This window comes from Euprymna scolopes, chromosome 8 (genome assembly GCF_053919585.1).
Source record: "Euprymna scolopes isolate OS-2025 chromosome 8, ASM5391958v1, whole genome shotgun sequence".
NCBI lineage: Eukaryota > Metazoa > Mollusca > Cephalopoda > Sepiida > Sepiolidae > Euprymna > Euprymna scolopes.
The window spans coordinates 101620557-101636190 of NC_136489.1; the positions used below are offsets into that span (position 1 = coordinate 101620557).

General features: G+C 32.2%; 1 protein-coding gene across 2 annotated transcripts in view; it reads left to right on the forward strand.

Moving 5' to 3' along the window:
- The window catches only part of LOC145283671 (rho GTPase-activating protein 19-like), a 67077-nt gene that overhangs the window by 22072 nt on the left and 29371 nt on the right, over window positions 1-15634 (forward strand). For both annotated transcript variants that reach the window (XM_080132682.1, XM_080132683.1), the window contains exons 5-7: window positions 2906-3123; window positions 12345-12431; window positions 14634-14750. In XM_080132682.1, coding sequence (XP_079988808.1) covers window positions 2906-3123; window positions 12345-12431; window positions 14634-14750 — 422 coding nt within the window. The remainder of the gene's footprint in view (window positions 1-2905; window positions 3124-12344; window positions 12432-14633; window positions 14751-15634) is intronic.

Below are 15634 nucleotides of genomic sequence, written 5' to 3' on the forward strand. Positions count from 1 at the left end.
GCATTCACTGTGATCATCTCCTTCATTGTGCCAGGCTGAAGTTGTTCGTTGATCCATCCAGCACTGCAACAAAGAATTTTGCATCCCTTATCAAGACAACACCAGTCCAAAATGATAAACAAATAATATTTATTATTTTGGATAAGTTATGGATGCTTTCACAATATTGAATGGCAAACTTGCACATAAAACCCATTACAAAGTCCTTTTGACAAGAGCCCTCATAGGACCCACCCAGGCTAAAGAGACACGCTGACTCAACTGCCTCAGTAGCTCTTATAAGAACTAACTGCCTCAATATTTAATTCAAACTCCAGCTCCTCCTCCTCCTTTCTTCTGGATTCTAGCCTTTTATTGGTGGTCATTGTTCAGCTGCCTAGAAGAAGCATTCACTGAAGAAAGCATTCAACAGGTTTTTATACATTGTTTCTCTCACAAAGCCAATCCCAGCATAATTTTTTCATTAAATAAGACACTTACTTTCTCAAAGAAAGAGAGCATGTTTTGGATGGTCTGACTCTGGCCTGACATGTTTTCAGTTCTTTGTGTCTTCCTCTTCCCTCAGCTAAGTATCTAATAACTGCACCATCTGTCATTCATATGCACTAACAAAACATGCTGCACAGGCACAGAGATATCCAAGATTACCAAAAGCAAAGATTACCAAAAGCAAAGATTACCAAAAGCAAAGATTACCAAAAGCAAAGATTACCAAAAGCCAAGAAAGACTTGTGTTACTTTGGAGGTGGCATGGAAGTGCTTCTGCATATAACGACCCATTTTTCTGTGATGTTGCCTAGGCATAGCCCAACAACTTACATAAACTGCTGGAATTTGGCGAAACAGCCAATGAAAAATCACTGGACCAGAAAACATTGCCAAAAATATTTCCTTAGAAATATCTGGCAGAACAAAGGCCAAGGGCACACTATTGTAATTGATGAATGCAATGTTAGAACTCCGCCCCAAATCGCTCTGGGTCTTCAGAGTATATAACCTCACTGCGAAAAAGAGTTTCTGATGACAGTACCAAACCATAACACCCAGACCCTCCTTTCCATAATAAAGAAGTACATTCTGCGGGGGACCATGGTCATATCCAATTGTTGGAAAGCCTACAGCAAATTAAAATCAGAAGGGTTTTAACACCTAACAGTGACCACATTTTTACAAGGGGCGTGCAATAAGTAATGCCCCTGACCCACTTCCAGTTGTTTGATCTAGCTGAAATTTTGCATGCGCAATGATTTATATCTCTACAGGTTATGTGGCAAATTACAGCTCTGAACTAATAGTGGTTTCTGTTTTACAAGTGTTTGAACTGAGTCAGGTGTGAAATGGAGCCTGTTGAATGTTGAGCAGTGATTCGGTTTTTGTATTTAAAAGGACGCACACCACAGGAGACTTTTGATGAAATAAAAGAAACTTATGGTGATAATGCCCCATCATATGACCTTGTAAAATGCTGGCATCGTGAATTGAAACATGGCTGAGAGTCTGTGGAAACAGCTCCCAGACCTGGTCGCCCCCTCTTCTGCCATTGATGAGGCATCTGTCCGTCAAGTTGAGTTGGAAGATCGGCACATTATTTGCCAAATAGCCCAAGATGTCAAGATTAGTACAGGATCTCTGGAAACTATCATTCATGACCAAATGCATAAGGTGTCTGCCAGATGGATTCCCAGGTTGCTCACACCATTCCAGAAGTGAGAACGCGTCGGGTGCTCGAGGATGAATTTGGAGATGTGCCAAGATGAGTCAAAGTTTTTCAAAAGACTGATTACACAGGACGAAACCTGGATCCATCACTATGATCCAGTCAAAGCCCAGTCAATGCAGTGGAAGCACTTGGACTTACCACCTCCAAAGAAGGCAAGGGTGCAGCTCTCCGCTGGCAAGGTCATGCTCACAGTCTTCTGGTACCAGGACGGAGTAATGATGACAGATTTCCTGGCAAAGGGTACCACAATTACAGGCGCCTATTATGCTTCACTTTTGAGGAAATTAAGGGAAGCTATCAAAATCAAGAGGTGGGGCAAGATCAGCAAAGGTACCCTCCTCCTGCAGGACAATGCTCTGGTCCACAACTCGCATGTCGCCAGATCAGAAGCACGGGCGTGTGGTTATGAAATCCTCACCCATCCTCCGTACTCTCCTGACCTTGCACCCTCTGACTTTCACCTCTTCCCAGCCATAAAGTTGTTTTTGAAAGGAAAGCGTTTCTCAGATGATGCAGCCTTGATTTTTGAAGTCACGTCGTGGTTGGAGGACCAACCTGGGGTGTTCAACAAAAACGGTCTCCAGAGCTGCAACAAACAATGGGAAAAATGCATAACTCTGGGTGGTTCCTATGTAGAGAAAGACTAATAACTGTGCCAAGTTTTGTTGCTCTACTGCTATGGTAAGTTGGTCAGGGGCATTACTTATTGCACGCCCCTCGTAATTTCATAGGCCTTACGATGAAGGCTAATATCATCATAATTGTCATGTCTGTATAATCACCTACTGTGCTCTTTTACTTCTAAAATAAGAATTCCAATGAGTTTTTTTCTTTTTTTTTTTCTGATGAATTTATTTGAAAAGTTGTCAAGCAAAAATATATATTCAGGAATATATTTAAAGTTGTTTGTTTATATACTAAAAGTGAATGTATGTCTGGTTTGTTTCAATAATCATGTATGCAAATGTGTATGTGCAAAGGAGAGGCTTAATCTTAATAATAACTGATAATAAAAAAGGAAGGAAAGAATTTCTTTCACTTTTAATATTGACACAAAAATATTCCTTTATTAAACCAAAGGGATAGTGATAAATGAAACTGTTGCATATATATATATATATATATATATATATATATATATATATATATATATATATATGTTTGTTTTTTTCTTTTTTATACAAGAGATGTCAAAGCAGTCCAACATGGAAACAAATGTAAAATTAAAAAACAAAGTATTAAAAGCCATTCAACTTTTGATGCTTTTGTTACCTGAAGAGAATATCTTACTCATGGAATGTTTGTTGGAATTGCTCTCAAAAGTTGTGTCTGAAAAGAAGAATCGGATGACATGCAAGTCATTAGGAACCATCTTTGCCCCTCACCTTCTCTGTCCCAAAAAGGTAAGAATTTTATTTACAATTCTCTCCTCACTAGAATTTTTTGAATAACATAATACATATGCACACCTATAGTACCCATTTTGTACTAGCTTTTAAAAGTTTCATGTTTTGTAAGTATTATATTATGACAGGAGATAGACAGAAACAATGCACGTCACTTGTTTGCTTTTTTTTTCTTATTTTTTGTCAAAATTAATTGCAACACTTCCATTATATCGGGGTAGGTTGTATGAGGTCGAAAATAGGGTCTATCTTCACATTCATGTGCAGTCTCATTTTTGGTGTCAATTAGTGCCCTAAGTAAGATTCAAAAGGAATTTTTTTTTTTTTTAAAGTCCATTTTTGGCAGTTAGTATCCAAAAAAAAACAAAAAAAAAACTGGTAAACTTGGAATTTTGGAATAAAATGAGGAAATACTGCTCATTTCTGTAGATATATTCTATGCGTTTGGAATTGATCTATTCTCTTTTCTCGTATTAAAATTGTGTTCATGGATATTATTCGTGGGATATTCAGTTGGAAAATGGATGGATGGGGGTATTTGGACCCAAATTTGTCTGTAGCATACAGAGAATCCCTACAATTAATTTCCCTCCATCACTCCAATTATCCTCAACATTTAGGCTTGCTTTCAATAACCACAGTCCACCGATTAATCACAGAAACCAACCAATTCACTTAAGATAAATGAAAACATGAAGTAAGAGAGAAGTAATCATTGGAAATCAACAAAAATATTAACACGAAGAAAATTATGAAAATTAATTCAAGATTAGTTAAATTTCTAGGGGGGAAAAAAAAGCTTGCAAATCTTTCCTGGTCAGTTTTTAATTTGAAATGTTGTACAAAGTGTTAGCGGCATTTGTCTCTTCCTGCACAGCAAAAAAAAATGCTTGTAATTGTTGATTGTTCTTTCAGAAGGAAGAACTTTTTTATATACTGATTAATTTTCTTTTTATTTAGGAGTTTTCATTTTTTTTTCTCCATTGAATCGTGTTTTTTTTTTTGGTGGGGGGTTAAATCTTTGAACTTCTGCTGGTAACAGGTGGTGAAAATCAGGGTTATTCGCAATGGCATCCTCTTTAGAAAAGTAATATGTGTATTTGTTGAAATGTCATTTTAGCTGATACATTACAGTTCACGCTAACAGCAACAATTGCTGTTTGTGTACAGAAGGCAGGAAATCATGTGAATTTCTCATTCTAGTGAGAACATCATATCCAACGTGTCTGTTTGGGTGGCCACGTCGTCCACCGAGACTCATACAAGACCTGAACGATTAATTGATAAGTCCTGAGTGACCTCATCATCATCAACATCACAACTGTCATCTAGTGGCATTGGCAGATCATTCTCCGAATCCCTTTCTTGCTCAGCCATAAGCTGCATCAACCGTAATTGCTCCTCAACCCACTTGCTGTCTATTTCTACACTCAAACAACTTATTCTCTTGTTTCTTTGATCATAGTAAAAAAACTTCTTCCTGACTGCTCAATCCATCCTTATCTTTACCAATTTCGAGAAGACTACTTATGAGAAAATCTCCTTTCAAACAAATAGTGAAGGTGGTTTCCCTCCATTCCTTGTTGAGTGCCCGTTCTGACTTGACCATAAATGGTTGTCCCTTCTTTTTTGGATGTCTTTCTTTTTAGATTAGCAATGACATAGTTAAAATAATAATGAGCCAGTTTGTCGATGCGATCACAGCATTTCTGTTCATTATAAAACTGCTCCCACATGCTGATCAGTGCATCGGATTACCTTCTGACTGTGCTTGTCATCTTGGCACTGTTTGCCTTGCGGTATACCAAAAATGTCTCATGATAGCTGCATCATAGTATGTTGGCAACCTATCACAAAGTATGAATATTAATTTTTTTGTTTTTCGTATAAGGTACATCCCTATGCAGCTTTATTAATGGAACTGAATACTGCTCAAAATGATTTTGCAGTGTCTTTCTTGATCTAACCCAATCATAAGAGCCGCAATGAAATCAACAAGTGGGCAGTTACTGTAATAACGTGTACAAAATTACTGAAAAACTGAAATTTTGATCTTTACCTGCATTTTTTGGTGGGATTTTCAATGTGAAATTGCAGTTCAAAACTATTTATGTTAAGTTCTTGCTACACAAGTTATTTAAAAATAATTCTTAGGGTGAGTACATGCAAAGGAGATGATTTACAAATTTTTTTTTTTTTTTTTTTAGGCAATTTTAACTGAAAATGGTTATTTTTCAAATATTTTAGCTGAAAATGACTATTTTTCAAAAATTCCTTTTGAGTCATGTTTCTTGCCCTAAAATGCATCCAAAATGAGCCTACCCTTCATACAGCCTTTATTATGTACAAAATATTTTCCTTTTCTTTTTATATATAACGTCTTATAATTGTTTGAAAAGTAATAAACCTAATTTTAACATGAAATCTTTTATATACTAGTTAAATTTACATTGTAATAACTACCTCTGTTGTATTTCTGTTGTGCTTAAAAGAATAATATATATATATATATATCAATAACAATGAACCAATCTACATATATAATCCAAACCAAAATACTAATCGCAATACATCTAACCCACCCAGTCGCATCAGGAGAAAGAAAAATATTTGGTTTAATCCTCCATTTAGCGTAAATGTAAAAACTAATATACCTAAGGAATTTTTCAGCATTGTACAAAACTCTTTCAAATACCCACACACATATAGTTCTATTTTCAATAAAAACTCAATCAGGATTTCTTATTTAACAATGCCTAATTTAGCACAAAGAATCTTAACATCTAATAACAAAAAAATTAAATCAGCCCAAAAAATCCCTTTCCCAATTAAACCCAAAACTAACTGTAATTGTAATAACAAATATCTTTGCCCACTCAATAATGATTGCATCCATAAAGATGTTATATATTCTTGCACAATTACTGAGCTCCCACGTAATCCTCCCATAATAGACACTAATATTTCGTCTTTAAGTTATCCTTCTTCCCATCCCCATCTGATATAGTTAGTAATCCAATATACTTCTCAAGCAGCCCCTCCATCTACAATCATACAACTAGCAATAATAATAATGAGAATAATAATATTTCTCCTAACAGCCATCCTAACACTAACAACACTCATTATCCCCTCCAAAATAGTCCTCATACAATCATTGTCCCACAATTTGTTGAACACTATGAACAAAATTCAAACTAGTCAACTCATACAAATCAGCAAATTAATATTAATATCAGACCTCGAGCTTTTAATAAAGTACATACATATATCGGTGCTACTTTAACATTAATTAAGAAAAGAATATCAAACCACATTTCTTCTTTTAACAACCATAATTCTTATAATAACCAAGGAACTTCTCTAACCACTTTAATTAAAAAACTTAACTCTAACAATACCCCCTTCTCAATCAAATGGACTATCATAAAAAAAAGTTAAGTCTTATACTCCAGACTCTAAGTCATGCCGCCTCTGCACAACCGAAGCTATAACTATAATTACTTCCCCTCAAAGTAACAATATAATAAATTCTAAAAACGAACTGATCTCTTTCTGTAAACATAAGTCCAAATTTAATTATAGTAATTTTGAAATTACATAGTTATTACTTTAACCTTTCAGATAGATATATAATTCTTCTTTAACTTTATCGGTTTTTTTCTACATACTTTCTTAATACTTTATAACTTAATAATCTTTTATTTTACTTCTTTATTTCTTCTTTGTTTGGCCGGGTTTTATCTGCGATTTTCGTCTTAGTCTTTAAATATTCCTATCTATCCACACATCTATATCCTGCATGTATATTTACTTATATTTTACCATATGCATTTACTTACATACTTACTTGCTTTATCCTGAATTTGCAGATACCGGCCATCCTCTCCCTTTAAAAAAATTTTTATTTTTATATTTTATTTATTTTTTATTTTTCATTTATTTATTAATTTTTTTTTTTCCATTTAGTGTCTTTTAACAACTCTTGCTGACATTTTCTTAAGTAATAACCTGTACATTCCAGTTGACCTATATTTTTTTGCCCTATATTTTTTTTGCGCCTTTTAACATCCTTTTTGTCTGGGTCATTTTGACATTTGCTTTTCTATCTTATATTTAATTCTATCACCATTTAATTTTTTTTTTCATCTTCTTCCCTGATCTTTCTTATGTCTCGGCAGTCGTTTGAAAAGCATATCTTATTTTTCTTTTATTTATATTATTGGAATTTCCCCTTATCTTTTCTTTCTACATATTTGTGAATTATTCCATGGATTTCGGCCTTTTGGATTATTTTGGACCATCTTCCAATTACGTGATTTCCTTGGATTTTACTTGTGCAAATGGAAACTCAATTAACTTTCTTGGAGTTATATTTTTGGATTTTACCGTCATTGGATTATTTACCTTTCACCAGACTGTCGATTCACGTGTAATCACCTTTTTCTTCACCATATTCCCTCTGCTTCACTTTTTGTTATCAAGTAAGATCTTTTACTTGTAGTTTACTTTTGTATGCAAAATCTGATCCTGCATTTTGCTAATTCCTACCCTCTGATGAGAAGGAAAGTATTTCTTTGAAACTCTGCGGATTAAGGACTATCCACTTATCAAGTGTTTCCTTTTCAGATTAAATATGTTTTTAACTCTTTTTCAAAGTGTTTTTTAACATGTTTTATTAACTGTTTGCTCTTATTATAAGCTCTATCTCCTATTTGGTTTTATCGAGCTTTTACATCTGGTTGAGATTATTTTATAAATATTAATTCTCTAATATTTATAATATACTTTTGTTTTACCATCTTGGATCATTTTGGTAAATTTAATTGTAATTTTTATTTTATTTTATATATATATATATATATATATATATATATATATAAAAAGTAGTAGCGTTTGTGTGTGAAACTATCCTAAAGCCCACATCGCTAGACCAATCATAACCAAACTTGGCATGGTAATGGTCTCCCATTTAGGGATGGTGCACGCCATTTTTCAAGGTTAAGGTCAAAGGTTACGGTCATAGCATATGTATATATACTCTCCTACAGTACACACCACTGAACTGATCCAAACGTGGTATGATGATGGTCTACCGCCTAGGGATGGTGCAGACCATTTTCCAATGTAAAGGTCAAGGTCGTAGCCTATGTATATATTAGTGTTGAGACGATTCCTAAATTTTTTCCGATTCCAGGAAATGTTGATTAACAATACCGATACCAAGTACGATTCCGATTCTCATGGAATTGTTGTTTTGAAATATACCATTATACAATCAGAAGTTTTTGTGTAGCGAAAAAATTTGGTACAGCGAAAATGTGGAAATACAATTAAGAGAATTTCGAAAACGATTTGATTTTTTTTCGTAAAATTTCTTCCATTGAAGATAAAAGTCAAAACAAATTTTTTAACCATGAATTAAACATGCACCATGAAAGTAATAACAATCAATTTCAGGAGTTATTTTATATATTAAAAAATATAAAGAAAAAGTAAGTCCTGATTAATTCAACTAAAATACAATGACATAAAATTTAAAGATGAATAACATGTTTTGTTTATCTTTTGATATTCATTTTTTTGTCTTATTTTCTCTTTATCGATAACGTTAAAATTTAACATTTTTTTGTAGCTTCAATCACTAACTGATTTTTATTCCACTTTTTAGAATATTATTTCTAAATGAAATTTAAAAATAATTAAATCTTTGATTAAATTTTTAGCCTTTTACATTCAGTCGTCTCAAACTATTCCTATTTATTTATTTGACTTTTTTTAAAATACTTTTAACAATAATGTTATTTTTTAAATCTAAATAAATTTATTTCTATATAAACAAGTAAATTTTTGGTAATTGTTTATTTCTATTATTAAATAAGTCATTTATTGAACTTTCAAAATCGCCTTTGCCTTAATGCTGTTTCTGAAAACCTTTTTTTTTTTTCGTTAGGGGTTGGGAAACATTTGCCTATGCTCACATCACGACTGTACTATCAGGCATTGGTGAATGTCGACCAAGCCCCTATACTCTTTTAGTTGAACGGCTCTGAGTGACTAGTTAGTTTGCAAAATTAGTGTTCAAAGGGTTTTAAAAAAAAAAGTTAAACTTTTTTCCTATTGTAATAGACTTTTCACATTTTTTTTGTTATTGTTGTGCAACGAAGTTCTAAAAGAAATGTCTGATTGCTTCATTAGCATAATATTTTGATGAAATGTAAATTTCTGAAAGAAAAAAAAATTAAATTCACTTACCGCATTTATTTAACAGCAAAAGGATTTTCTTTTGTAGTTTTCGAAAGACCTTAAGCGGAACAGTCAGTCAGCATAATATGTAGTTCTAACGTTTTTGTTTTTGGATACTTAAAAAAAAGCCACGTTTTGTTTTTGGATACTTAAAAAAAAAGCCACGTTTTGTTTTTGGATACTTCAAAAAAAGCCACGTTTTGTTTTTGGATACTTCAAAAAAAAGCCACGTTTTGTTTTTGGATACTTCAAAAAAAGCCACGTTTTGTTTTTGGATACTTAAAAAAAAGCCACGTTTTGTTTTTGGATACTTAAAAAAAAAGCCACGTTTTGTTTTTGGATACTTCAAAAAAAGCCACGTTTTGTTTTTGGATACTTCAAAAAAAAACACGTTTTGTTTTTGGATAGTTCATAAAAGCCGAACGACTGTCAAAGTTTTGCAAACTGATACTACGTGATCAGTTTCACTTTAGTTTTAGAAATATTTCCTGAAATCGCTTTCGTTCAGAAAATAGAAAGTACATATATTGTTCTATTAAACATTTTATTGTTTAAATAATTTGACTTTGCTAGTTTTATTTTTTAAAAATATAAAGGTTGACAAGACATTTCATTTACTAATGAGAATTTTCATTCATTTCCTAATGCAAGAGTGTTGGTAAAAAAGATAAACAACCCCCTTTTTTTTTAGTCACCAGCTGGTAAAACCACTGATTTTTAACATGATTTATTCGCAAGGAAAGCACTGTAGAATCTTTTTTCTCTAAGGGTTAAGTATTCATCAAGTTTTTCATGAACTTGATGTAGTTGGGCTATTTTATGCATAAACTTCGCTCACAAATGAAAACAATGTTACCTTGCGGCCCCTAAAGTTTTGCAACAGTGCAAACAGATAACTAATCATGGGCCTCGAAGTTTTGAAACAGACAGACAGCGACTGTATGTGACGAAATAAGAAAACTCATTAAGATAAATAAAGATTACCTTTAAAGTAGTTAATAAAATTCTTAAATATGTTATGTAAAGTTCTATGACATTTTTATCATTATTTTTTTACAGCATTAATCTTACTTCAAACAAACAGTTCAACTTAAAAATATAAGAGAATCGTAATGAAAGAATCGTAAATCTAAGGTATTTTTTAACAATGTGATTCTGATTCCCCCCAAAATACACGATTCTTACGATTTCCGATTAATCATCCCACCACTAGTATATATACTCTCCTACAACCCACACCACTGGAGCAATCCTGACCTAACCTAACATGATGATGATCTCCAACCTAGAGATGGTGCGCACCATTTTTCAAGGTAATTGTTAAAGGTTAAGGTTGGGACTTTGTTGTATGCTTGGGTACCCGCAAAGCGGGTACCCGAGCATGCAGTAAAATCCCGTGTTAATCGCGGGTATCTTATGGTTGGTTATTAATAGGGCAATGCATGCACAAAAATTCGTCAGGTTGATTCTTCTTGGGCAAAATATCAACCAATTCCAATATTCATTTTGGGTTATTGTATAACCATTTGTAATCACCTCAACCATGCCCCCTAGGGATGGCATTGTCACTAGACCTACATCCCAAGGGTGTTTTATTTAGTGGTTGTCATTTCACTGAATTAACTTGACCTTGGTTTAACTTGATTACACTTGTGTATACTTTTTATTGAAAATAACCTTTCAAACATCCAACATTTAACTTATTTTTTGACAATCGATTATGTTTGCTGTTTCTTCCCATGCAGGTGCCTGGTGTCAGGTTTATTATTTTTATTTAAATTAGTTTGATACATCCAATAATTATGTTTCTTGCACATCATCGCAAGTGTACCTATACTTGTCAAAAATAATTTCTCATTGCTTGGATATTTACCCGGTGTTTCCTGGAATGCAGTGAACTCATATTAGCTTTTAATTTTTGTTTGCACATTTTTAAACTTGAATAGAAATTTTAGTTGTATGATAGGCATCTATTCTTAAATTTAAAAAGACTTCTTCCTTTTGCTGATTTTTATTTTAAGTGGTTATTTAATGTTTTTTGTTATAAGCGGAAATAAAGGGAAATAACTCTAAAAGAGTAGGGTTAGTCAGAAGCAAAATTTGATATGTTATTTTAAATAGTATTTTGGTCTGACTTTCAAAATCTAAAAATTATAATGTTATATATTAGAGTAAGATTTTAAATTAAAAAAGTTTAATAAAAGATTCGATTTCCCAAGAAACATAACTGATAATCTTTTTTGACAAAGACATCAATTTATGTGTTTCATTATTAAAGATTCAAGTACTTCAAAAGTAATTCCATTAACACTTGGAGTTCTTGTGGCAGAGAAGAGCAACTAGACAAATATTCTAAAGAATAGTGAATTGTATCAGAGAGCAATATTGTTTTATATAAAATAGAAAATGTTGTTACAATATTGTCACATTTTATATTTTTTTAATTAATGTTATAAAATATTGTTACATTAAATAAAGTAGTTGGTTTTGTTTAATAAAAATGATGATTTCTCTGCAATTAGCATTGCATTTTTCATTTTCTTGTTAATGTTTTTTGTACTATTACTACTTTGCTACATTAAATAAAGTAGTTGAAAAATAAATCCTTTTTTCTTAAAATTAATCAGAAGTGACATTTCCAGAGCATTTTTGTAATTAATCAGAAGTGACTTTTCCATAGCATTTGTCGTCAAGCCCAAATATCCACTTCTTTCTTGTTATTAATGTTTTTGTAATGTTAAATATTTTGTGTTGCTTTTAATGTCCCAAATTCTCGTATGTAAAAATGAATGCATCTTTTAATAAAATGGAATTATCTCTCTCAGACTAATGACAAATTATCTAAAAGCACCAAAGTTGGAAAGAAAAAAAAATTGAAAACTTTTGGTTCTTTATTTCAACAGCTTTTGTCTGTTTCTATCATCAGTGCAACCTTCTAAAATAAAACAAAAATCTAAATTTTCTGATTTCAGCTTTCAGCTGAAGAGTTTCATAAGGCCTCGGAAAACTATGCTGGGTTGGCAGCCTTCATTATCGACAATGCAGATCAAGTATTTCAGGTATCTTTTTCTTTTTGTTTTGCTTTCATTTTTATGTAGCACTACTGGTGCTGATTCTTCAAACTCCATAGATTATCCAGGTGAGTTTCTCATACAGGCAGTTGGATACAACACACAGCAGCAATTTGCTTCCTCTTCTCTTTTGTTGACATCTATTTCTGTTGAATAATGGCTATCATAAATAATTTTAACTTCAATAATTGGGAGAGGGAAGGCTCTATACAGTACACATGTGTACATGCAAAATACTTCCAACCTGGTCATGAGTATGGTCTTAAAAAACATTCAGTCGTAAAACCTTCATTTGGGAGCTGTGGTGAATAAGGAGTTGCTTTTTAGCTGCCATTGCTCCCAGGTCCATTTTGGCCTTGAGTGATAGTACCTGTTAGGGTACCATTGGTGGGTTTAATAGGACCTGTTCTGGCTAAAACACTAAAGCTATAGCTAACCTCATTATCGAAGCCTCAGAATATGCTGACTGAATTTTCTGCAAAGAGTAAAAGTGCTTCCAAGGGGACACCTGTTTGTTGTAGATGGCGACCTGTGATGTCTGAGGAAGGAATTCTGATGGCTGAGCAATTCATAATTCTACAGGATCATGCACACTACAACACTCTACCTTGACCCATACTTTCATCAGTGAAAGGGTTGATAGGTGACATCAAGAAGGTAAGTCTGGGAACGATATGCAGAAGGGTCCAGAAATGTGAAGTCAGATAGGACATTAGTAAGAAAGAAAGAGATTTTTAATCCAACACTGGTTTGAGAGCTCAAAGCAAACGGTCATTGACAAGTGTCATAATAACAACAAAGCTGTTGAGAATCACACATGGTGTTGGGCATTGATTTATTTGTCGTGCTAATAGTTACTTAGGTTAATATAACTGTTTCTCATTTATAAAGAAGTGTAAATTATAATTATAATAGCTTAATATTTTTCTCTCAATAAATCTCCATTTCCAAAATCTTCTATAACTTGACAAGGTTGTATGGACAATAAGACCTAGCCACAGAAATGGCATGGGCTCCAAGGAAGAAAGAAATAACAAAAAGGAAAGAATAAAGGATAATGTAACACATATTCAATATCGAAAGAACAAAAGGAAAACAATTGCTGATTCAGTAGAAAGAAGATCTATTCTGGTTATTCGTCTCGTCTCTCTATCGACTTCCTAAAAATCAATTTCTTTATCAAATTTCACTCTCTACTTAATTTTTTTTTTACTTTACATAGAAATTTCCAATTTTAACTTTATATACCTACATCTCAATATTGCTACGAATATATAAATTGTTCGTTACAAAAATATTAGGTTATAAAAATATAATTGCTACGTTGCTGTTTGTGTTTTTATTTTATATGAATAAAGCTGAAAAATATTTTATATCATGTTAAATCATTAATACACTGTATTGGTGTGTTATATGGTTTATATACTACAAGACAGGATATATTTTACTTACTGAAATAAGTTTAAAAATATATTGCTGTGTTATGACAACTATAAATCTGCCTTCAATTCTTATATCATTTACTAACTCAAAATTATTTATATTAGGGACGGCTAAAAAATTGCTAAAATTGCTTACTAGAAATAACGATATATATATTAAAACTATTACTTGACAAAATTGTTTTTACAACTTTCACAAGTCCTTGGTGTAACAGATAAAGTACTTAAATAAAATTCAGTTGTGAGTGATACTTTTCTGGAGGTTTAGTGTTCAATCTTGGATGCGGGCGATACTAAGAATAAAATTGTAAATTACTTAAAACTTCTACCCGATCATAGCTGACGAAAGAGAGTATGCAACCCTCGTGGATTAAACAAAGGGTTCTGTCCAAAATTTTGTACAGATTTTGGAGTTTGATAGGAAGATTTCTAGGTTTGACAAGATTCACTTGAAAAAAGTCGGAGGTTACATTGGCCAAAAGACTGTGCGAATAACATTCAATAATCCAAATAATACATAGTGTCCTCTTTTTTTTTTGGGGGGGGGGGATAACTAAAGAGACAAAATACATTTATAAGCTTGATTTGATTGTATTGTGATTATTACATTTTTTTGTTTCAACATTTTGTCAGAGTTGGTTGAAATTAATTTGTCACACATAAATTGGTGCAAAAGTTATGAGTCATGTTTTCAATTTCTATTTTATTTTGAAATTTATTGAAAAAAATATTTTGTTGATATTTTCAGATTCCTAAGGAATTAGTGAGAGATATTGATCAATTTTGGAAAGATATGGAAAATCCCAACAAAACCCCATGTAATTTCTTTGATGTGTCTGTAACGAAAAATGGATTAAGTGCAAGGGTTTGTTTATGAAGATTTTTTTTTATTCATATTTATTTGTTTTTTTAATTTTATTTTGAATGGGAATATTTTTATCTTGTTTCAATGTTATGTGTGTGTGTGTGGGGGGGGGTCTACATTATTTTCCAAATTTATCTTTTTAAACAAACATTTATGAAAATTGTATTTCTTATATTCAAAAATGGGTAATGTCACTAAATAGGGTTTGTGGGTGATATGAGAAAAATATGACATTAAAAATGTTTCTCATCTTAAACATTATTACATGAGGAGTCATTTTGTGTAAAAAGTTAATTTATTTTACTCATCGAAACTCCAGAAATTCACGGTGTAAACATTGAATAAGCAAATAGTCAATATGGCTGCCACTTGCAATTTTCCAACAGCCTTGACCTTGTGATCAAAAACTAAAATCAAGTCAAAACGGAACAAACCAACAGGACTTCAGTGAATCTGTTAAGTTTGTATCTTTATGAATTTATGTGGAGAGAGCAAATGGCATAAATTCAGTGAAATCCTTTGCTGCATTGCTTGCATTTATTCTACGTAAATTATTTTTCATTTTAAATTGAAACTAAATTTTACTTAAAAAAAAAAAATTGTTTAAATTATTTGTCATTCTAAAGTATAGAAAAAAAATTAATCTAGAATAAAAATTGTTTAAAACTTTTAACTTATTTTTCATGTTTTTTTCTACATAGATAAAAATAAAAGTTGTTTACGTTGTCATGAAGTACACCTGATGTAACAAAGGATTTTGCCAAATTAATATACCAATTAGTATACCAATTGACTTTTATTTTTCTTTTAAAGAGAAAAGTCTTATTTGTCAAGAAAAATATCGTCTAAAAATATGGAGTTTCAAGTCTTTTGGAGGAGTTTGC